The sequence below is a fragment of the Podarcis pityusensis genome, assembly GCF_964106645.2.
Source record: "Podarcis pityusensis genome assembly, chromosome: 6".
In the NCBI taxonomy this organism is placed as follows: Eukaryota; Metazoa; Chordata; class Lepidosauria; order Squamata; family Lacertidae; genus Podarcis; species Podarcis pityusensis.
Window position 1 is genome coordinate 83,172,074 of NC_138030.1, and position 23,591 is coordinate 83,195,664.

Here is a 23,591-nt window from a genome sequence, read left to right on the forward strand (position 1 = left end):
CGAGAAGCACGTTCACAACCCGCAGTGTCTGCAACCCTCAGCGCCGCATCTGTGTCAGACTTGAGTTTGACCGCATTACTCCTCTGGTCAAGTCCTCTGACGTGATTAATGACCTGAGCCTTTGATGAGGCTCCAGGCACCTTTCCCCATTACGCAGAGTATACAGCAGCAGGGAAGGACGAGAAATATGAGCTACATGCTAAGAGTTTTATTTTCTAACTACGCAGACAGAAAAGAAAAATACATCCTTTCTCTGTGAGAGCAGAGAGGCAACTGGAACAAAGAAAAGAGGAAACCAGTAACAACAACATCTGTCTCCTGTCTCCCGTGAGACTTCCAACAGTCTGGAATCCCTGGAATGTAAAAGAGTCTTGTGACTCCAAGCACTGCCAGTGGCACAAACAGAAACCTAACAATCTGCGCACGCTCAGGTTGTGATTAGGCACGTCTGCGCATGCGCAAGTGCGAAAACCCGGAAGTAACCCGTTCCGGTACTTCCAAGTTTGGTGTGGTGCGCAACCCGAAATCACGCAACCCGAAGCATCTGTAACCCGAGGTATGACTGAATGAGGGTTTTTTGTTTTTTAAGCACCCTGTGAAATTTGAATTACGGAGCTTTCAGGTCAAATGGCGAGAATGGCTTCTGGCATTTGCCCCTTGACAGCTTCAGGGAAACACAGTCCCCAAATATTTTGACATTTTCAGAACAGCAAGACTTTCATTTCACCGCTCACCCTTATACTGTGTTATGGCTCCCTCTTTGCCACTGTGAGCTACACAGGCTGTGATTCTGGATACAAGCATGATTAAAAGGATGCAGGGAGCCACCTGTCTGCAGGTTCATAATTGGGAGCCTCCTTTCCTCCTCCTGTTTGGGAGCCCAGGGTGACAACAGACCCACCAAACCCATTATCCCTGCCTGGTGTTTGTTCCTTGTGGTGGCGATTCCAGGGTCCCCCTCTTAAAGGGGTTATATACAGTGGTACCTCTGGTTGCGAATGGGATCCGTTCCGGAGCCCCGTTCGCAACCTGAGCAGAACACAACCCGCGCATACACAGACACGATTCACCGCTTCTGCGCATGCATGTGACATCATTTTGCACGTCTGCGCATGTGCGAGCAACGAAACCCAGAAGTAACCCTTTCCGGTACTTCTGGGTCACTGCGGGACGCAACCTGAAAAGATTTAACCCGAAGCGTCTTTAACCTGAGGTATGACTGTATATGGGTGTCACTGGCCATACACTGAAAGGTTGTCAGTGAACTACCCTGCGTGTGGGGACATGGGCTGGGCTGGCTGTGTACACTTATGTCTCACAGAGCACCCCTATATTCCATTTAACCTAATGAGCCCTAGTTTCCCCCAGCTGGGGGGCTGGGGGGGGGGGGTTACACACCCAAGGCCTAAGCCAAGGTCTTCCTACATTCGGAAGTTTAGTAAAGTTGTGGCCTAATTTTAATTCCATATAAGGTTGTCAGAGTCTTTATTCCTTCCTTATGATCCCTGGGGGCTGGGGCTGTTGCCGCCTGGTCACGCAATTATACAACCATTAATGCTTTGACTATAGATAAGAATTCACTGAGCAGCAGTATGACCCTGAGATGAAAAGAGATGAATGCCCACAGTATTATGAATGCATAGATATTCAAGTTTGCTTTTAGGATAAATGACCTGAGAGCACACGAAAGCAGATTTCTCAAACATCATCATCATTGCAATCTTGAATTGAGATCTGCATGGAATTTGGTCCAGGACATTGAGAACCAGTAGAATGGAGTGGGTGAACTGGCAGGTTCTCTGTGGCTGGGTTTCCCCAGCCTCTCTGGGAAGCTTATAGCATGTCTAAAAATGTAATAAACACATCAAGCATTAAAAACCTCCCGATACAGGGCTGTCTTCAGATGTCTTCTAAAAGTTGTGCAATTCTTCTTCTTTCTCCAAACCTTTATTAGGCATTACAGATATCGACCATCTTAAAACATCCATATACAAAAATTTTAAAATATATACAAAGAAGCAGCCATAAAAGATATATAGTAACAGAAATATTCATTGGAGCGTCTTCCCACTAAACGGTGCCATTCACCACTCTAAGAGATACTATTGACAAAAACCCAGCCATCCTTGCAGTTACCTCCGGGTTCATATCAGACAGGTAGAATCTGATATTTTCATTGTGCCATGATGTTAAACTGCCCAAAAAGAGGGATAACACATGTTTGTGTAGCTGGTTGTACAGTGGACAGTAGAAAAGAATGTGTTTTACGGTGTCTGGCACATTCAAATAACATCTGCACTGTCTATCATTTATAGGGATGTTTAACTGCCCTTAACAAAAGCTGAGGGGAAAACGTTAAATCAGGTGAACATAAATGCCCTGCTTTGGGCTGCATTGATTAATTTTGAGATATAAGTGATCCTGTTATCGGCTATATTCAAACCATAGAACTTGGGGGAGCAGATTTTATTTACAGCTGACAATGTTTTGTTTTTTTCAATATCCCTTAATCTAATTTGGATATTGCGATACATATATTGCTCACTAGAATTATACAGTAATTCCAAGTCAATACCAATAGATCAAGTTTTGCTGTGTATGAGCTGGAGCCATCTGGATTTATAGGAGTCCTTAAGTAAATGGGAAAGCAGACTCGAAGGTTGGGAGCGAAAATGGCAACGCAGCCAGTATTTTATAGTGCTATTCCCTCATGTCTATACCTAGTTCTGCACACATCGTCTCGTACGTGATTGAATTTGGGAACCCGAGGATACGTCTCAAGAAACTTGAGTATATCTTATCTAAATCACTATTTATCTCCTTGACATCTGAAGGGAGGGCGTTCCACAGGGCGGGTGCCACTACCGAGAAGGCCCTGTAAGACTCAAACCTCTATGCAGACTGCCACCTGTAATAACATCAGACTGCCTTGCAAGGTGACTGAGCCACTGAGAGAGTGCATGTAATATCCCTTGAGATCTGCATAAGAGGCAGTTTCTGTTGGTGATTCCTTTGGAACCCTGTTTGCTAGGGAGACCAACACAGTTTTTCACGTGTTACCTCAATAGGAATCTAAACATACCTGCGTCGTCCATAGGAGAAAATGGCTGCGTTAGTTGTGGTTTGAAAAGTAAAATGGAGATGGGGGAAAAAAGACTCACCCACAGACTAGCAAGCAGTTCATCTCTATAATCTGTTGTGTTTTAAAAAAACAACAAAATAAAATCTGGTTTGAGTTTGCTCAGGACTTCAGGCCTGTTTGATTTCACCCACGTAGTTACCATTGGGACATCTGCTGTGTTGAGTTAGGTATATACCACATGCCGGGGCTGGCATATGGAAGTTCTTTAGATTCTGATATGCCGGTTTAAGTATAAGCATAATGCTTTTATACGCCCTTTCAACAGAAGAAATCAGTCCACCAAAGAATATCGCATTACTTTCTTTTCACCTACAGTTGGCAAGGGTGGCTGAATCCATCACAGGAGTGATTGAAATGTGGCATGAGAGCCACAAGCAGCACAGCAACAGCAGCAGCAGGAGAAGTCGTGGCATGTCCAGATAGGGCAAGGAGGGCCTTGCTATGGCATAGTCAGACTCCCTGATCCTGAATGGGGTAACTGTGCCCCTGAAGGACCAGGTGTGCAGCCTGGGAGTCATTTTGGACTTGCAGCTGTCCATGGAGGCACAGGTCAATTCTGTGTCCAGGGCAGCTGTCTACCAGTTCCATCTGGTACGCAGGCTGAGACCCTACCTGCCCGCGGACTGTCTCGCCAGAGTGGTGCATGCTCTGGTTATCTCCTGCTTGGACTACTGCAATGCACTCTACGTGGGACTACCTTTGAAGGTGACTCGGAAACTGCAACTAATCCAGAATGCAGCAGCTAGAATGGTGATTGGAAGTAGCCCCTGAGACCATATAACACCAGCCCTGAAAGACCTACACTGGCTCCCAGTACGTTTCCGAGCACAATTCAAAGTGTTGGTGTTGACCTTTAAAGCCCTAAATGGCCTCGGCCCAGTATACCTGAAGGAGCGTCTCCACCCCCATCGTTCTGCCCGGACATTGAGGTCCAGCTCCGAGGGCCTTCTGGCGGTTCCCTCACTGCGAGAAGCAAAGCTACAGGGAACCAGGCAGCTCACTGTAACCTCACTTCTCGCAGTGAGGGAACCGCTAGAAGGTGCTTGCACTGGACCTAGGACTGAATGATGGGGATGGAGATGCTCCTTCAGTTATACTGAGCTGAGGCCATTTAGGGTTTTAAAGGTCAGCACCAACACTTTGAACTGTGCTCGGAAACATACTGGGAGCCAATGTAGGTCTTTCAGGAGCAGTGTTCTGAAATCATCTGGAGGGCATCAGGTTGGCAAAGGCTGCTCTAGGGGGCTGTGCGCAGACTGCTTTCATAGGTTCAAGGACTATTTGCCCTTCATTTAGGAGCCCTCAGCAAAAACTTCACCTGTTCAGAAGCCCCGTTCTGACAGCAGCGCTTCCCATGGGAAACCCCTTTCAGTCTTCAGCACAGCTAGGACTGCTGTTGCCTGCCTTCTGGTGCTTCATTGCCCGGCTTCTTCCATTCCCCTTTCATTACACCTTCCTCATTCCTTTGTGCCACCAGGAGAAGGTGGGTGGTGCCAGAGGCTAGCAGAGGTGCTGTTGAGCAGGCTGAAAGAGGATTCTCTCTGGGCAGCTGTGACAGCTTTTGGAACAGAAGAAGACTGCCACAATCACCCAGGGGCTTTTGACCACATGGAGGCTCAATTTAGGACTCGTGTGTGTTATCAGCCCTGTGGGCACGACTCTGACCAAAAAGATGGTGCCAATGCCTTATATTGGGGTAGGAGGCATATTGTATTAAGTCTCCCTTCAGCTCCACCTGCTAGTTGGATGATGGCAGCAGGTGTCTTGCATAGATGGTGAAATATACTCGGAGTCGAGAGTGGATTTCATGCTCTTTATTCAACTCATAGTGGTGAGGAGGAATGGAAGTTCCCTCAGAATGTCTGCTTTATATACATCATTTACACAATGGGCCCCACGTGATTGGCTAATTCTGGGATTTTCCTGTAGGCCAATCAGGTCGCGGATTCACTTCCACCTGGAGTTGGATTGGGTGGCTCCTGTGGACCAATCAGACTGCTGCATTCTGTAGCCTATTGTTCTAGGACCAATCAGGCTGCTGCATTCTGAATCCTATTGTTCTAGGACCAGACTGCTGCATTTTGGATCCTATTCAACTCAGTACATAACAGATGGATTAGAGAGAACTGACCCACACCTTTCCAGCTGAAATGTGTGATCTACAATTGCCAGGAAAATGTTGTTTATGTCTCAGGAAAGCTGAACTACGGTCAAACCTACCGAGTGTGTTCTTTCTTGCTTCTTTTTTGTTCTCTGTGCAGACCCCCGGGCAGCTAGCCATCTGCATTTTGCTGCTCTCTGTCTACTTCTTCTTTTTTTAAATAGAATGTGTAACAAAATCTGTTGTTTAAATTGCTCGGAAAACCTATGTCTGATGACAATTTCAAGGAGATCAAGCTCGCTGCACTTCTGAAACAATTAGTTGGTCCAATAATAGGTAACATTTTGCCTGCTGTGTTGCTGACGTCAGCCCTTATGCATCTTCAGAAACATTTCCCCACTGTTACTTTTTTTTAAAAAAAGTGTGACAAAAGGTAGGATTTGGGGCTGCTTTCCCATCATGCTGGGCTGCTTGCACCTCCCTTCTGTTTTGCACTTAGCAGCATGTTTCCTCAGCCCAGGCATGCCAGTGCGCCTTGGGGTTCACAATACCAACAAGTCTTGGGTTCTAATTCTGGAAGCTGGTCGCAATCTCAGCCTGGGAAATGTTGCCTTCAGGACATTGTAGCTTATTTTCAAATCAGTGAGATAGTTTGAGTTGTCAAGCCATTGTTCCCCCACTCACCTGCTCCCAAAGTTTTATAGTGTCAAGACTTAAAACTTTCAGCAGATTCTGAACCTGAGAGATACCAGGCTGTGGGAATGGAAATAGCACTAGGAGAGGATCTGTTATTTAGTGATTATCCTTCCTTCCTGGAAACAGAAAGCCGAACGAGGTGAAAGCTTTAGTCCAGTCTAGCTGAGATCTTCTCGTGGGAAGGAGAAGATGTTCTTCTCCCATTTTCATTACAGAATTGATTTTTTACAGCAAAGTTACTAAATTACCCAATCGCTCCTGTTGTAAAACTAATCAAACTTGGGTTTCCTACCTATCGGTTTTGTCTGTTCCTTAGAAAATAATCACTCCCTCTCATAGTAAATTCAGGTGCTGCTCAGGGCCTATGGCCTTGTAACCAAAACAGAGTCACAGAGAAACAAGGAGGAGGTACGATCCCACTTTGGGGAAACAACCATGTTTGTGGAAGTACAAAATATATGTGTGTTGGGGGGGACACCCCTAAAGAGGCACCCCCTGCCTTCAAAACAATCCCAAACAGCCCATTGTGAACCGAGTACGTTCACTGATCACAGAATGCTGAGTGGCTGTGGATGCAAGCTGGAAATGAAGTATTCTGGAAGGGGGCATTTATGTCTGTCTGGGACACTCAGCACACCACACTGCAACATTTTGTTGCAGTTCATATGGGTGCTTAATACTCTCTAGAGCCACGGTTGCTTTGATAAGATGCTTCATCTGTGTAATTGCTAGCTTTCATTTGTCTGGCAAAATTTCTCTTCTAAGCTTTGGATTTCTCTGGTCTCTCCCCAACTGGCCATTTCTTGAAGTTTGATGCTTACCCATCCATGTGCCCTGAACTATGTTTGCTTCACACGTTCATTATCTCCACCCACCCCCAGTGCTAACCATTGTGGATGATTGTCTCGCCATGCACAAATTCAAACCAGACTTTCCCCATCAGCGCTGTTCCAACCCTGCCTTTTCCTTGGCGCAGGGATATTTTGATGTGGTGCCACTCTCAAGCGAGCCTTTCCTCATTGGCCTGCTGAGATGCTACAGCTGGGCCACAAGAAGGCCATCTCATGCCTGCAAGTTTCATGAGAATCTTTTCAAGCAAGGTCAGAAAATGCTGTCTCTGCGAGAGACCGATAGGAACAAAGAATGTAAAAATAATGGTCCTGAAATGTTAAATGCAATTGGAAACATTATTCCATTAGCCTGGGCAAATTATCCAGGTTACAATCTAAAATTGCGACTTTCTAGATTTTGTTCACATCGTTGCATATTATTCAACCCACATTATGCAAATTGGGCTGGATAATGTGTGCCTGCAAACTCAGTCTTTTTGTTCTGACCTTAGCAGGAGTAGGCAACATGCTACCACCCAGATGTGGTCGACTCCTAAGATACCGGACCATCAGCAATTTGGTCTTGGGAGCAATTTGATGGAGGTTGTAGTTCAGCAACATCCTGTTGGGGCAGAGACACCACTTATTATACACCTCTCAACTGACCAGCATGATCCTTACATTTCCTAGCCACTGGATTTTGCAGGTTGATTTGGCTGTCGTTCAGTGATGCTATTGAAAATAGCCAGTAGATGGCACCTTAGTTGCAGGAAGGAAGGAACCAAGACATTTTGGATTTACAGTGGAGCCTCTTCTTCCTTCACGGTGCTGTTGAGAAAACTAGATTACTGAATAACAAGAACATCTGCATAAAATTGCAGATTTCAAATCCCCAATTACCTCTATGAAATGTTAAAGTAATCTATAATAATGCTGCGGTGGTGTACAGATTTGAAAAAGTGACTTTGAAAACTTGATCCAAACTCCTCACTTGGCATGGTCAAGTGAATTCTTCCCTCCCTGCTTGCATGACTATGGGACACCTGTTAGTGTGGTTGTACGTGCAAAATGCCCTCTGAAGTGGGAAAAGTCCATTCTACTTTCAGATTCAGCTTGCATGGGGAGAGTTCCGTTTAGAAGCAGCCAATGTAATTTGATATATTTTCCCATGAAGATATATATGTTCAAATGCTTTGTCAAGTTCTGCTTGGGAAATAGCACTGCTTGCCATTTCTTTTAATAGGATGAGTCATATAGGGTCAATACTCATTAAATATGTGAGTTGAAGCATCATGGTATTTATGAGACTGAGTTAAATTATGAGCAAAATAAATTTGATGTCATTTATTAGGTAGGATTTGCAGTTTTAACTGTGTAATATATGTTTAAGTAAATTGCAACACTGGAGTTTTTGCTGTAATATGTTTAATATTTTAGGAGATTGGATTAATATGTTGGTTATGTTGCATGTTAGTATGGGTAATTGTGTGTGTGTGGGTAATTTAGATGAAAGGAAATGAATGACCCTGTTCAGTTACATATTTGGGGGCTGTAATGGATATAATTAATATTAATGTTCACTTTTTATTAGTCGAATGCTTTTTTATTAGCCTAATGCTTGATCAGATTTGGAATCTCATTTTAGAGAGTTAGACATTAGTTATTAATATGATGTCATTATTGATATGCATCATTAAAGGAGAAAGTTCCAAAATCCACCATAGGGCAATACATTTATTACGATAAACAAAAAGCACGTAATATGGTGAGTAAGCTTTTGAGTTCTTCTGTCCGTCTGGTTGTTTTGCAAGATAGCAGTAGGAAGCATGGGGTCACATGCGCTGCCCTTCCACCAGTGTTCCTGTGCATACTGGACTCACCCTGACCACCCTAACCCTTTTGCACTGAGTGGGGAAGTCCAAAGGGGGCTTCCAAGGAAGCGTCCATACCGTTGCTATTTTGGGGTGGGATTCAATCACAGATCAGCAGTTAAAGTTGATTTGGCTCAACAAACTCTCTCCCTACCTGCAAAAGCCAGGCTTCTTGTGATAAGGAAAGTTATGGGAAGCTGTACTGAAAAGTGTGGGATAACAATTGCCTGGCAAGACATTGTAAGGTAAAGGTACCCCTGACTGTTAGGTCCAGTCGCGGACGACTCTGGGGTTGCACGCTCATCTCGCTCTATAGGCCGAGGATGCTAGTGTTTGTCCACAGACAGCTTCCGGGTCATGTGCCAGCATGACTAAGCCGCTTCTGGTGAACCAGAGCAGCTCATGAAAATACCATTTACCTTCCCACTGGAGCGGTACCTATTTATCTACTTGCACTTTGACGTTCTTTCGAACTCCTAGGTGGGCAGGAGCAGGGACCGAGCAACGGGAGCTCAACCTGTCACAGGGATTCGAACCGCCGGCCTTCTGATCGGCAAGATCTAGGCTCAGTGGTTTAGACCACAGCGCCACCCGTGTCCCATTTAAGACATTGTATAACCCCTCTACAAACAAATCAGAAGGAATGCTCAATAGGCAGATGATACCTAAGCTCCCCGCAAACTGTGTGCACACAAATTGGGATAAATGCTGAAGAAACAGATCACCTGGAAGCAACCTAAATGCATTCGAGCAAACTCACCTAGTATCCTCCGTACAAACATTAGTACTGCACTCTTGGGGACTCCAGGTTATGTGACGGATTCTCTGTGTAGTCACACAAATCAGAAGGCCCCTTCAGACCCACTCAGTGCGAAAAGGCTGAGGAGGGAGCTAATGATGCAGAAACATTGGGGTGAGAAGGTAGGGAGTGTGCATGACATCACTTTTTCAGACAACGGCCCATGAATTGAGTTTGGGTGAACTGGGGAATAGGAACCAAACACGTTGTTTTCTTCCTAGTAGCTTGAGGTCAGAGTCATTTATTTCGGGCCGACTCTGGATATTGTAGCCTATGTGCCTACTCCTTCCCAATTAACCTTCTTGTTTAATGACATGTTGAATGACGAGGCGACATTAATCACAGTAGCTGCGTATACTGGAGGAAAGGAAAAAACGTGCAAGATTTCACGGCGGGATGCAATGAATGCCTTTATTCATTGTCCATTATTAGAAAGAACTTTTGTGTTTGGATGTGCAACCGTCGGTTATCGCCTTGACCAAAGGCCGTTGCGATTAATAAACAGAAAATGTCTGTTGCAGGGGAGGCTGTATTCGCTCTCGGTGCACAGAAATCTGATTTGCTGACTTCGAATGAATGAGGCAACGCTAGCACTGGTGCCTGCTGGCATATCAAGCCAGGGAGACTGGGACGCTATCAGGCTGAAACGAGACCTTGGCTGGGAGTGGGGATCGTTACTTGGCACCTGGCCATGCTACAAGCTTAATTAACATAAATGTTAGGAGTTGCAGCGGCAGGATCTACACCATCATTCTTAATGTGCTGGGCAGAGAGGGAGAGAAAGGGGGGGGGAGACCACTACAGACCACATTTGATTAGTTTACGGCAGCATCTGGGCCCAGAAGGAATAAATCACTCTATTTAGTCATCAGTCGATACTTCCAACCAGCCATATACGTAGCAGAGAACTAGCAACAGCTGGGAGGACTGCAACCACACCCTTAGTCCCCACTGGACTGCCATGTCTGTTTCCCTCAATGCTGGTGGGCCTTGGCATTATAATCCAGTAACTCTGGGCACTACCTAGGGCAGGGATGGTGGCAAAGGAAGAGACACGTGGCTGGTGCCTCTTTGAATCCAAGGCTGCTGTGAGTATGGGAGAACAAACACAAACCCCTGTGTTGCAAAATGTAACTATCTACAAAAATGCAAACACAACATGCTGGCTAATAACCGTTGTATATGATGTATATATCATACAACACATCTCACAAAATATACAAGTAACTACAAGTTGTTATATGTATATGTGAGCACTGGTCCACTAGCACGATTCCTTCTAGTATGAATATTTCATTGATAATTATCTGTTGATGAAGACTTTACAGTTGTACCTCGGGTTAAGTACTTAATTCTTCTGGAGGTCCGTTCTTAACCTGAAACTGTTCTTAACCTGAAGCACTATTTCTGGGTTAGCGGAGTCTGTAACCTGAAGCGTATGTAACCCGAGGTACCACTGTATTCTGAAACAGTTGAACTATTCCGGATATACTGTTCTTTTGAAATTTCAGAGAGACATCTTCCTTTGAGACTTTTGTGAGACATCTTCCTTTGAGAGACGGCTTGGCGTTCCTTGCTACTCATTGATTTGTTTGATTCTTTGGTTGACTCTGATGCATATAACAACTTGCAGTTGTTCATATATTTTGTGAGATGTATCTTGGCTAACTGCCGGAGGCAGTGGAAGACAGAAGTGCCTGGTGTGCTCTGGTCCATGGGGTCACGAAGAGTCGGACACGACTAAACAACTAAACAACAACAACAACATCTTGGCTGGTCTTGGCCGGGGAGGGTGGAGTATATAAAATATAAAATATAAAATATAAAATATAAAATATAAAATATAAAATATAAAATGATATATACATCATTTTGAAGTGGCTTATTCGTATATTTTTAATGACATCATAAGCTATTATATATTCACTAACAGTTATTAGCCAGCATCTTGTGTTTGCATTTTTGTAGATTGTGACTATGGGAGAAGCAGGACCCACTTGGAGTGTGAATGCTGTGAGCCCAGTGGCGTAGCGTGGGGGGTGCAGGGGGGCTGGCCGCACCGGGCGCAACATCTGGGGGGGGCGCGCTCGCACTCGCAGCTCTCTGCCCCTACCTGGCTCACTCACTCTCTCTCACTGCAGTGCTGGCTGTGCGAATCCGATCCGAGCCGCTGGGTTGCCGCCCACTGTGGAGGGGGTGGGTGCCAGGCGTGCGGTGCGGAGAGAGAGTGAGGGACTATCTGGGGGAGGGACAGTGCAGCGGCTGCCCAGCGCAGCGCTGAGCGTGGGAGAGAACCACACCAGACCAGACCAGGCAGCAGCAAGAAGAAGCTGGCAGCGGCGGCAGGTTAGGGGGCGCAAATTACTTGCCTTGCCCCGGGTGCTGACAACCCACGCTGCGCCGCTGTGTGAGCCCCACCATCGTGGACTTAGGCTGCATATATGTGAGAAGAAACAGTGTGTTATAAAGGCACCACTGTCTTTGCTGTGCCTCCTTCTCCAAAAGGATGTATGGAGCCTGGATGAGCTCGCCTGGAACCCTGGAATCTTGCACCATTTGTGGAGACTGGGGTGGCATGTCAAAATATGTCATGAAACTTTAAGAGGTCCTGCAGCAGAGATCCTTTTTGGGTACCTTGCCTTCCAGGGCCAGCTGGGTAGCCACCATGAAGAGAGTCTTTTCTGTGGTGACATCCCACTTATGGAATGCTCTTAAGGAGTTCTAGAGTAGCTGAAGTTAGTTGGCAGGTTAAAATAATTTTTTGTTTTGTTTTTAATTCAGCAGAGCTTTCATTTTTTTTTTTTATAATAATTTTTTATTAAGGTTTTAAACAAACAAAAAAGAAAAACAACACACACAAAAAAACAATACAAAACTTAACAATATAAACACAAAACAATTAATAACAAACTCTCTTTTCCATTTCCAATTTTAAGTTACTTATTTTCTGGACTTCCTCATACCTCCCTCTTTTGTATTCCAATCCACATTTATTTATCCAGCAGTTTCTTTTCCACTTTTTTAATCGCAATCTTTAATTTAATAAAATGTTAAAATATATAACTTCAACTTTTTTAAACCTAATCCTTGGTCTTAATATCCTGTAACTTTAAAGTTTTCCCTTTTAATATCAAATTTCCATTTCTTTAAACTTCTTTAATCTTAATCTTTAATCTTAATCTATCCTTAACTTTAGCCTGTGCAGCTGGAAACCACTTATTTTCAGTCCAACATCACTCTAACATTCCTTAATTTTGCAGTGTTTCTGAAGATAGTCTTTGAATTTCTTCCAGTCTTCCTCCATCGACTCTTCTCCCTGGTCACGGATTCTACCAGTCATTTCCGCCTTAATTCAGCAGAGCTTTCAGCATCTGCTCTGTAATCTGCTGTTGCCTTATATTTTGCACTTTGCTGCTTATGATTGCTGCTTTTGATTGCTTTCTATGAAATAGATTATTTTCCTGGTTCACCTCCCCCCCTTCTTTGCTGTTTCTGTTTTATGGGTGCATGGATTGGTTTTCATGGCTGCTTTGTGATGCAATTGCTTGGTTGTAGGCTGCTTTGCAAAGTGAGGAAGAGGCATATCACTACTTAAATAATAAATAACATGTGTTTATCCAATTTATATGCAGAGGGATGAGATATGCAGGAGGAGGAAAAGGCCTGAATTCCTTTGGTTTTATTTTTTTGGCTTATTTCAGACATTAAATTAGCACCCCACCCACTCATCTCACACAGGTACAGCTGCACCTTCTCCACCTAACCCATCCATCCTCCTGTTCACTGGTTTATCACTTGAGCATTTTCATACTCCTCACCCTTTATTTATATGCCATCCCCCCCCCCCCCCAGTAAACTGTGTCTAACATGGCTCACAATAAACCTTAGCTGGTGAAAACAGAAAACACTTTGTTGCAAAACCCATTAGTAGATGGGACAATTGAATACACATATGTTAATTTCAATTTTGCAATGAAACAGCATAGACTTCATACTTATAATACAGAGAAAATTCAAAAGCATCTGTCCAAAATTAAAATAAAGCTAACCCATGCTACTAGTGGCAGTCTTGCCACAGCAGATTGGCTTAAACACAGTTCAGGATGGGTGAGGTCCCTCCAGGCTAAATAGATCGCAGGCTAGTTGGTGTCCTCATCTCTCCTCCAGAGGAGGCTGGCAGCAGCAAATGTAAGTGCTGGGGAATGGCGAAGACGGTAAATCCTCTTCTCCAGTCACCCAGATGTTCCTCCAGTCACCCAGATGTTCCTGCTGCTAAGGGATGTGGGTGGCGCTGTGGTCTAAACCACTGAGCCTCTTGGGCTTGCCGATCAGAAGGTCGGCGGTTCAAATCCCTGCCACGGGGTGAGCTCCCGTTGCTCTGTCCCAGCTCCCGCCAACCTAGCTGTTCGAAAGCACACCAGTGCGAGTAGATAAATAGGTACCACTGCGGTGGGAAGGTAAACAGCATTTCCGTGCGCTCTGGCTTTCATCACGGTGTTCCGTTGTGCCAGAAGTGGTTTAGTCACGCTGGCCACATGACCCGGAAAGCTATCTGTGGACAAGCACCGGCTCCCTCAACCTGAAGCGAGATGAGCAGCACACCCCATAGTCGCCTTTGATTGGACTTAACCATCCAGAGGTCCTTTGCCTATTTTTACCTCCTGTTACTAGTGCTGATCTTACTGCACTCTGCAGGTTCCTGCCCTCTGCACCTTCTCCCTTCCTTGTTTCATCTCTTTTCCCTAAGACACTACGGAGATATACTTGGAGGGTCTTTCATTTTATCTCCTCATCAAACCTGTGATGCAGATTAGATAGGAACGGAATGATTTGCTCAAGACCACCTGGTGAGTTTCATGAAGGAGCATGGATTTGAACTCCATTTTCCAAAGCCAACTGTATCTACTCTTGCCACTCTTTGCTTTTCACTGAGCTCTAACCCTCAATACCTGATTGACTTAACAGTTGTCCTGCACTCCTAGTTTACAGTCCCCCCAGCCTCTTGGCAGCAGCAGCAGAATCTGCACAGAAGGGAAGGTATCTTCCATTTGCTGTTGCTGCTTAATCATCATCCCAGAGCCCCCTAATGCTAAGGCTGGCATTGCATGCACATACAGTTTGTTTGCAGGTTTACAAGATACCCGTGCTACTGCACACACTGCCACACTGGGGAAGGGGAGGAGAAATCAGTTTTGAAATATTTATACAACTCCAGTTGAAATGGTGTTTTTCTTCCTTTTTTTTGAAAGTGTCAAAACATTGCTAAGAGTTCTTTTAGAGGACATTTAGGAAGAAAGAATGGACTAAGCTTGCAGACTTCATTCAGTCACCTGTAAAATTATTGCTGCTTGTAAACCCCCCCCCACTCCCCCCGCCCCAATTATGCTCAGGAGAAATGGCTATTAAGCAGGCAGGTAGCCTGCAGAAATGAGGCATTTTCAGGGAACCAAGAGGACCTTTGCATTCATCACGAGTGCCAATTAAAACTGCGCTGTGTGAAAGCACCCTGAGAGACACAAGATGCGGTCAAAAGCCCATTGCTTCCTCCAAATGACGGTCTGCACAGCCATTTCCACTTTTGATTGCAGATTCCACAATACTCCGAGTGGATCTGACACTCCTGCCAAAGAAGGGTGGTTTGCTTAGTATTTATTTTTTTTAAAGTGTCATCCGTGTGCATGGTGTGTGCAACATAATTTAAACACAGAGGTCCCTGCCTCCCAGGAGCTTACAATATAAATGTGCAGGGACACAGGGTATAAAGGGATGAAAGTGAACAAGCGTGAGTATACAAACTTTGCGTCTAGCTCACACACCAGATGCCATTGCACAACTGTTCCTGGATTGCTCCACTTCAGCCTGCAGCTAGGAGGCAACACATCCTTGGGCCAGGGGGAGAGGAGGGGTGGTGATAGAATCCCAGCAGGTAGAAATCTAGCATGTCAGGGAGAGGGCTCAACTACAGATCTTCTCCATGACATCTAGTTTTATTTTTTAAAAAATGTGTGGAGTTTTATTTGTATGTAGAGAACAAACTATTATGGGGATCCTTGCTGCAGGCTGTGAACTAGCCTTCAGGCTTAACTCTAATTAAATTAGAGTAGTGAGTATTAATCGGCTGAGCCAAAGGTTTCATGGACAAGGTGATTAGGGTGAGCATGATAAAAGAGAGAGAGGTGATTCTATGGAAGAGTTCTGGGACGGAAGGCGTTACAGACTTAAAGGGAACTGAGTCACTTAAGGGGGCAGAAGAGAGCCCATAGATCACAGTTCTAGATTAACAAAATGGCACGCCATCTTTTTCTCCCAGTACCCCCCTCCCCTTATTTCCCGCTGTGGCAAGTTGTGAAAGTGTGCCTTTTGGGAGTGTCAGGCAAAGTGACATGTTTTGTATTGCTGCAGTCAACTGGTGGGTTGGCTGCTGCAATGAGCTCCCTGTGGGGCCACCCTTAAAACATTCAGAAGCTTGTGTTTGTGCAGAAAATGGGGGGAGGGGGAATGCAAATACTCCATGAATTCTTTCGTTTCTTAAAAAAAAACAAAAAACAAGATTGGCAAGCTGTTATTGATTTGTCCCCCCCCCCCCCCAACATACATAGGAGCAGTTGGGATGTACGGAACGGCAGTGGGAGGGAAGTGAGAAATGTTTGTTATGTGCTTCAAAACACATAGACTTCTCCCCACCATGATTTTAAGATCATTAAGTCTATGGTCTAAAATCACCCATTGACTCTGAACCCTCACATCTTTTATCATCTTGGAGATTTAGCACTAGTTTGCTCATTTTGTTTTTATAGTTTACTTACAGATTTATAACCCGCTGGCGCTGTAGGTTAAACCACAGAGCCTAGAGCTTGCTGATCAGAAGGTCGGCGGTTTGAATCCCTGCAACGGGGTGCGCTCCCATTGCTCAGTCCCTGCTCCTGCCAACCTAGCAGTTCGAAAGCACGTCAAAGTGCAAGTAGATAAATAGGTACCGCTCCAGCGGGAAGGTAAACGGCGTTTCCGTGCGCTGCTCTGGTTCACCAGAAGTGGCTTAGTCATACTGGCCACATGACTCGGAAGCTGTACGCCGGCTCCCTTGGCCAATAAAGCGAGATGAGCGCCGCAACCCCAGAGTTGGCCATGACTGGACCTAATGGTCAGGGGTCCCTTTACCTTTCAACCAGCATTCTAACAAAGATTTACATTATGCATGGAAACACATGTCACAATATTGTTATAAGACAGGAAGGGGGTTGAGTGAATGACCTCTCAGTGTCCAGCCCTGTGTTAGCTGTCAAATGTCATTCAGCTCCATCCCCCAATCCTGCCTTATCCCAGGATCCTTCGAATCTGTGGGACTGGCTGAGTGTTTTGGTGAGCAAATGATGGCTGCAGTGAGAGGCTCTAAGATGCCAACAGAGGCTGTTTCTTGGCTGACCTCTTTGTACAGAGATCCAGGTTTTCCGTTCTGCCAGTTCTGGGTATATGTACGTGCTTCTTGATGTATTATGACATTTATAGGCAACCTTCTCCACCTTGCTCAAGGAAGAACTCAGCATTTAGAAGCACAACACAAAAGGCAATTACAAACAGATAAGAACTTCGCCAAAGTTCAAATACCAAGCACAAGCCCAGGCAATAACCAACCATTAAAATTCACAAGTATAGCCCAAATGAAAGTTCACTCCACTCCAAGTTAAAATACCAAAGTGCCCTTTTGGAAGGAAGCAGGAGTATCTCTGGAGAAGGGATGGTTTAGGGACCAGAAGGGCATCTTGTCTGTAGACACTGAATTATCATTTTCAGAAGGAATGCCTCTATTCCATGTCAGTTTCGCTCCTCTATTTCAGCCACCACGTCCCTAAATACAATAGAAGAGTTGACCAGAGATGCACAGAGCTGTTAAAACCCGAAGTTCCTTATCCATATGTTGTTCCTCATGTGAGAGATTGGGGAGGGGGGCAGCAGCGTGCACCAAACGTGTCTTGGGAGGGGATAGTGGTGAAGACCAGCCCATGAAGGACAATCTTCAGGGAAGCCTGGAGGAAAGATCTGGAGTATTTCAAAGTTTGTGGGTGCGGAGGGGAGCTGCTCTTCGAATCCCAGTTCTTAACCCACCTTCCTCTTGAGCTGGGTAAGGAGCTTGGGATTTTTCAGATAAGGAACAGGGGAGCCAACTCCAGCCTCCTCAAACGACCAGCTGAGGAGAAAAACTCTTGACAGGCTGCGTTTTCTTGCTGCTCAGCAATCTTCCGCTGCTACCCAGGGACTCCGAGGTGATGTCTTTGTTCAGTCGTAGACCCCTCCTTTCTCATCCTCCCTTAGAAGAACTAATTTGGTTGCTCAACAGAAGCAACCCTCTCTCTCTCTCTCTCTCTCTCTCTCTCTCTCTCACTCACTCTCTCTCTCTCTCTCTCACACACACACACACACAGAGAGAGAGAGAGAGAGAGAGAGAGAGAGAGAGAGAGAGGAAAACCAACCATTCCTAAAGCTTGCGGGCATGAAAAGCTTAGTCAAACCCATTGTTAGCACTCCTCTAACCGCCCCAGCTCCGCAACACAAATGTGATTAATTCTCTTGGGAGAGGTACATATGGAGGAGGGGGATATGCGGGCTCCCCTCCTACTCTCTCTCTCTTCGTGGAAAAAGAAAATGAGATGATCTTTCTCTTTAGGAGGAGAAAGATGGAGCCGATTGCGAGGAAGTTAAACACTTCGCTCCCTAACTAGGCTGGAGTGGGTTGCAACCTGTTTCTCCACCTCTTCTCATAGGCTCTCGCCCAATTGCAGTTCCCCCTCCCCTTCCTGATGGGCAGATGGGAGAGCCTGAATCGCAGCCCCTTTGCTGTCTGATTTTGACAAGCACCCCGAGTGCCTCTGGACTGGATCCTTCGCGGAGGTCCAAGCAAGGAGGTGGAGGGGGGGAAGCCCCCCCTCTTTTCTTTTCTTTTTTGTTGCCTCTAAACAAAGCCAGGAGGAGGAAGAGGAGGAGGAGGACGGGTCTGATTTAAAGCCTCGGTGCAGAGAGCTCCACGTAAAAAGAGGCAGAATCTGAGCTCGCCTCCCCAGCAAAAGCAACAGCAACCACCTGCTTCCTTTTAGGAGAAACCTGAACATTTCCTGCAAATTACACCATGGCTCTTTTTGCTCGCTGGGTTAGCCGATTTGGGTTGGGGTGATTTTTATCATTACTCTTTTTGCAACGCCTTGTGTTTCGTGTTAAAAGGATCGCATGCCTCTCTGCTAAATGTTGCTTCCAGAGGAATGGAGGAGTCGTTGAACGCGGGGTTTTAAAAGCATCACCAAGAGAGAGAGAGAGAAAGAAGGAGGTGCTCTGGTGGGAACGCCAAACCCCCACCCCCACCCCGCTCACACACACCTTTACTGCTGCTTGCTACTTTGTGGAAAGGAGGGGCCCCTGATCGGATCACCTCTCTCTTTTCCTTCCAGGATGGCTCGCTTTGGAGAGGCGATGGCTGGCAGGCTGGGATCCGGAGATGGAGCTGCCGAGCAGAACAGGAACCGCCAGGGAGCCCCTGCCCCTTCGGGGGGGACCCCGGTAGCGTACAAGCAAACCAAAGCCCAACGGGCCAGGACTATGGCACTGTACAACCCTATACCCGTCCGTCAGAACTGCTTCACAGTCAACAGATCTCTCTTCATTTTTGGGGAAGACAACATTGTCAGGAAATATGCCAAGAAGCTGATCGACTGGCCATATCCTTTTCCCCTGTGTCCCCTTTCCATCTGATCCCCCCCCCTCCCCAATGTATTCCCGTGACTGGTACCTGCTGAGCCAGCAACTGTGGGCAAAGGTAAGCTTCCGTCTCCCATTCCATTGTGTAGCTGGAGGACCACACCGAGAGAGAGTGAGACCAAACCACATGCATGTCCCAACTCTCTTCCTTCCCATTCCCACTAGCCCACCTAGGCATGCTTGCAATTCTAGCCTTGCTGCTTGGGGAACCTGTATTCCTCTTCACCTTGCTCCAGCAGTTTGCACTGGGCTGGGCTGCAGAGGACAGACTGGCTTGGCTCTTTTGAGACAGCCACAGCCCAGCTTGTTGGCTGAAGAGATCTGGAATAGAATGCAATAGGATCCAGCCAACTCTAAAGACTCCAAGTTCTTGCGCATCTAGGGGCATGTTCTGATGGCAAAATAATGGCTGAGCAAAGGGGAACTTGAGTTCATATTTAATCGTTAGTTCCACATGCAAAAGCCAAGGTTCTCATTTTCTCAAGAAATGGAAGGGTTCCCTGGGGCTTAATCAGGGTGCTTCACTACCTACCTCAGTAAAACATTTGGCCTTTTCGTAACAAATACATGCCAAGTGGGCATTGTGGTGCCTTTGATTCTGGTGTGGTGCAAGAGTAGGCAAGCTTTCAAATGGCACAGAATTCTTCATCAGGCAAGGAAATGCATCCTTTTTTTTTTGCACCAATGGAAGTTGACCTGGTTGTAAGAATTGCCTGCCATTGGTTGAAATGGAGATATGTGCAGAAAAACCTCTCTTTTTTGACACAAACAGTCCCTTGAGCAGAGTAGAACCCCACTGGTTAAATGGGTGATTTATAAATTTTGAAAATAAACAAACAAACAAAATTCCTATCCTTTTCTTTCTCTGCGGTAAATAATCGATTTAAAACAAACAAACAAACAAACCTTAATCTCAATTCACTTTACACACTATATTCACCATAAGTCAGCACATTGATGACCAACATGCCATGCGGTTCTTGCCAAACTCTCTTTGTTTGCACCCTGACTCTTTTGTAACAGCGCTCCTATAGAACTGGCTGTGGGAACAGGTGTGCTGCTCAGGTGAGGCATTGCCAGCCCCACACTCTGCTTGCCAGCATCACCACATCATTCTGGGTGGAAGAGGCCATGTGCTCTTCTGTCACCGAATGGACTCCAAAGAGTTAGGAGGCTGAGCTTAGGGCACCTGAACCAGAGTAAGCCGACTGCGAGTTAAATCGGACTGAGCTCTGCACACACACCTTTGCTATTTACAGCAGCAGCATTCGCTGATAGTTTGCCATTAACTAATTGGAGCTGGAGCCCTCTGCCCCCCCTCCTTTTGGACTCCAAAGCACAAGACACTGATGCATGGCATAAGTGCCTTAACTGCCTCAAGCCCACCCGCCGCCCACCCTTTCTCCCTGCCAGGCTTTTGTATTGCTGATTTCCAGTTCTAGCTATTCCGCCAAACAGCTCTTTTCGCTGCACTTGGCACACCCATGCTGCCAGTTGAGGGGGCTGCCCCTCGCTGTCGAGGGGATTGTGCCTTTGTCTCATTGAACTGAGCAGCCTAAGCAATACTGAGGTCGCAATCAACACTGCAGAAGGTAACCCAGAGACCTCCAGCCCTCTCCATTCAGTACCAAGGACAGCTCCCAGATCTCTCTGTCTCTCTCTGTCTCTCTCTGTCTCTCTCTGTCTCTCTCTGTCTCTCTCTCTCTCTCTCTCTCTCTCTCACACACACACACACACATACTCTAGATTTCTTAATGGGGCCTTTGCCCACCTAGTGCCCTCCGAATGTTTTGCACTACAACTCCCATCGGCCACAGGCCTGGGCTGGGCACCAGGTTGGCAAAGGCTGTTGTGACACTTAACACTCTTTTATCTACCTTTGCTGCCGCTGTTGTGAGGTTGGTTAAAGAATATTCAACGGCTAGGTCTCGCCATTTCAGAGAATGTCGATATATGCAGCGAGAATTCTATTTCGAGTTACTGATTTTGCCAAATGGGCATATATTCAGAGCGAAGGGGTGTGCGATCTCGCGTAAGCTTGGTGTGGACTGCATCGGAAGCCTCTTGCTGCTGTTGGCAGCCCTGCCCAGAACTGTGCCTCTCAAAGAGTGGTTGGTTCATTGGATTTCTCTCTCTGTTTGGCCGAGGGTGTGTGTTTGTGCGGAAGGAGGGCCTGCACAGAATAAACATCCCCGTTCACTAGGCTCACAGAGACATGTTGCATCCTCCTGGTCGTAGAGACTAAACCACCCAGCATCCAACGTGAAAGGCAGGTTCTACCTCCACTGCAACTGGTCCCCTAAGTGTAAGTGTTCCTTCACAGCCCATCCACATCGAGGAGAAAGTAAAAGGGATGCATTTGGAGACATTCCTGCGATGGGAATGACTGCAACATTTGGAGCAAGGCTTGTCCTCTCTCCACAGTGTTTCAGCTCGCCCCCTGTTTCCTCTCTATAGAACTCAGCGGGAACTACTGAGAACTGATCCTGCTTCTGTCTGCTCCTTCACCTTCATAGCCCCACCCTGGCATTTGTCTCTTGCTTATCCTCAGGTGTGAATCTAGTGTGTGGTCAAATCCAGATACTGACTTTTATAGGAAGCAGGAGTGCCAGCTTGGCTCTTGCACCCATATTTGTGGGTGCCTGGTCCTTTCTTGGGGAATTTTGTGGGTGTTCAGGCACCCAAGGCCCCAGGGAGTTGGCACCTAGGATAGGAAGGTAGATGGCCATTCTTTATAGCACAATGACATGCTTTCTCTTCATTTTTGACAAGACACGTTTTTCAGCACCGGCCACTTTTTCATGACCAGAAAGCAAAATATCCAGAGTGCCTTATTCTGCAGAATCTAGGAGCAGGATTTCATTGGCCCATAGAGTATTTTCAGGTGCAGGGGACAGTTCCATAAGTTCTTAACCAGCCAACGTAACAATAAGCAGATGACCACATAGTCTAGGAAGCAACATTAGAGGGGGAAAACAAGCCCAGGGCATACCTGTTGTAGCAGCAGCAGCAGCTGGAGCTTCCTTGTGGAGGCCTCCCTCCTCATGCTTCTCAAAACAATGTTCCTAGAGCAGGGGTGCACAACCTGTGGCGCTCCAGTTGTTTCTGGACTACAGCATAGCCAGAGATCAGGGATGATGGGAGTTGTAGTCCAGAAACATCTGGAGGATCGCAGGTCGTGCACCCCTGTCCTAGAACATTTATTCTCTCCTCTGTCTCTGTACACAACAACAAGGGAAGTAAGGGGAAGCACAAGAGAGGCTGATATGGTGCTACCAAGAGTTGCAGCCATGTTGCAGCCAGAAATTGCCATCTTCTTTAGATGCTTCATACATGCCTGGACACTGGGGCTTGGCCTTCATGATGGTGGCTTTTGGCCGGGGCTTATCCAGATCATTTCTCTATGTCTCTGTGTGCTCATGTCTCAGAGCCTCATCAGACGCAGCAGATAAATAAGAGGGTGCAACATTAGCCTTCGTAGCTGGCAGGTGTTCCAAAGTCTCTGTGTTGTCCAGTTCTGTTATAAATGCTAGGAGCCTGGCCATCTGCTCCCAACTAAACAACAGAGCACTCCCTCCTGCTGGCTGCATACATCTCACTCTTGTTCCAGCAATTTACCTCGGGGTGCCCTTGCTTGGAGAACTCTGCTCCTAATGTGGGTCCAGGAACTGGCACTGTTGTCCTGGTTATAGCCCTGGCCAAGGGTGACCTTTATACCTAGGTGAGGAGGCTGAGAACCGAAGGGGTGGTCCCATGGGCCATAAAACATAACATGAAGCTGTGAGGAGATTTTCGTTCCTTGAGTCAGCCCATTGACAAGTGCACCTGGGAATTGCATGCACGCTCCCCGGACAGAGAAACGTGGGGCACAATGGGCTTATGTGAATGTGTTTGTTTACTAAGTTTCACTCAGTGCATGCCTCCATTTGGTCTGGAGGCCCTCTACACTTTCAGCCTCGGATGGAAGAGTTCGTCTTTGCTTGCTAGGTGTTGTGCCCAGTGGTAAAGGAGACGCAACCCATCAAAGCAGTTCCACTTGTCCTGCTTTTGTGTTAGTTAGGCTTTGCTCTGCCATATTGAATAGTTTAAAAGCTAAGTACCTCCCTATGGCGTTGCTGCTGTGTTTTATGCTGGTTTCTAAGAAATAAAATAAAATTATTTGGGTGGGGTTCTCCCTGTTGTGATGCATCTTTTCCTGGTTTTAGCATTTTCTCGGGAATTCCATTTTGCTTTTAATGTCTCTGTAAAACACCCGGAAAACCTGGCTGGATGTGTGCACTAGGCAATTCAATAAGTACTTACTTTTGCTGACTTGCAGCAATTGGGCACCATCCATTGGGTCTCTCTCCTGCAGGTGCCCGGCTGGAACTCTTTTTACAGGTCTTCTTTTACTTCAGTGGAGCTTGTG

The 23,591-nt window shown here is 46.2% G+C and overlaps 1 protein-coding gene across 1 annotated transcript in view; it reads left to right on the forward strand.

The window, feature by feature from the left end:
• The window catches only part of CACNA1E (calcium voltage-gated channel subunit alpha1 E), a 434,559-nt gene that overhangs the window by 119,236 nt on the left and 291,732 nt on the right, over window positions 1–23,591 (forward strand). The window contains exon 3 of the mRNA XM_081010251.1: window positions 18,877–19,142. Coding sequence (XP_080866377.1) covers window positions 18,877–19,142 — 266 coding nt within the window. The remainder of the gene's footprint in view (window positions 1–18,876; window positions 19,143–23,591) is intronic.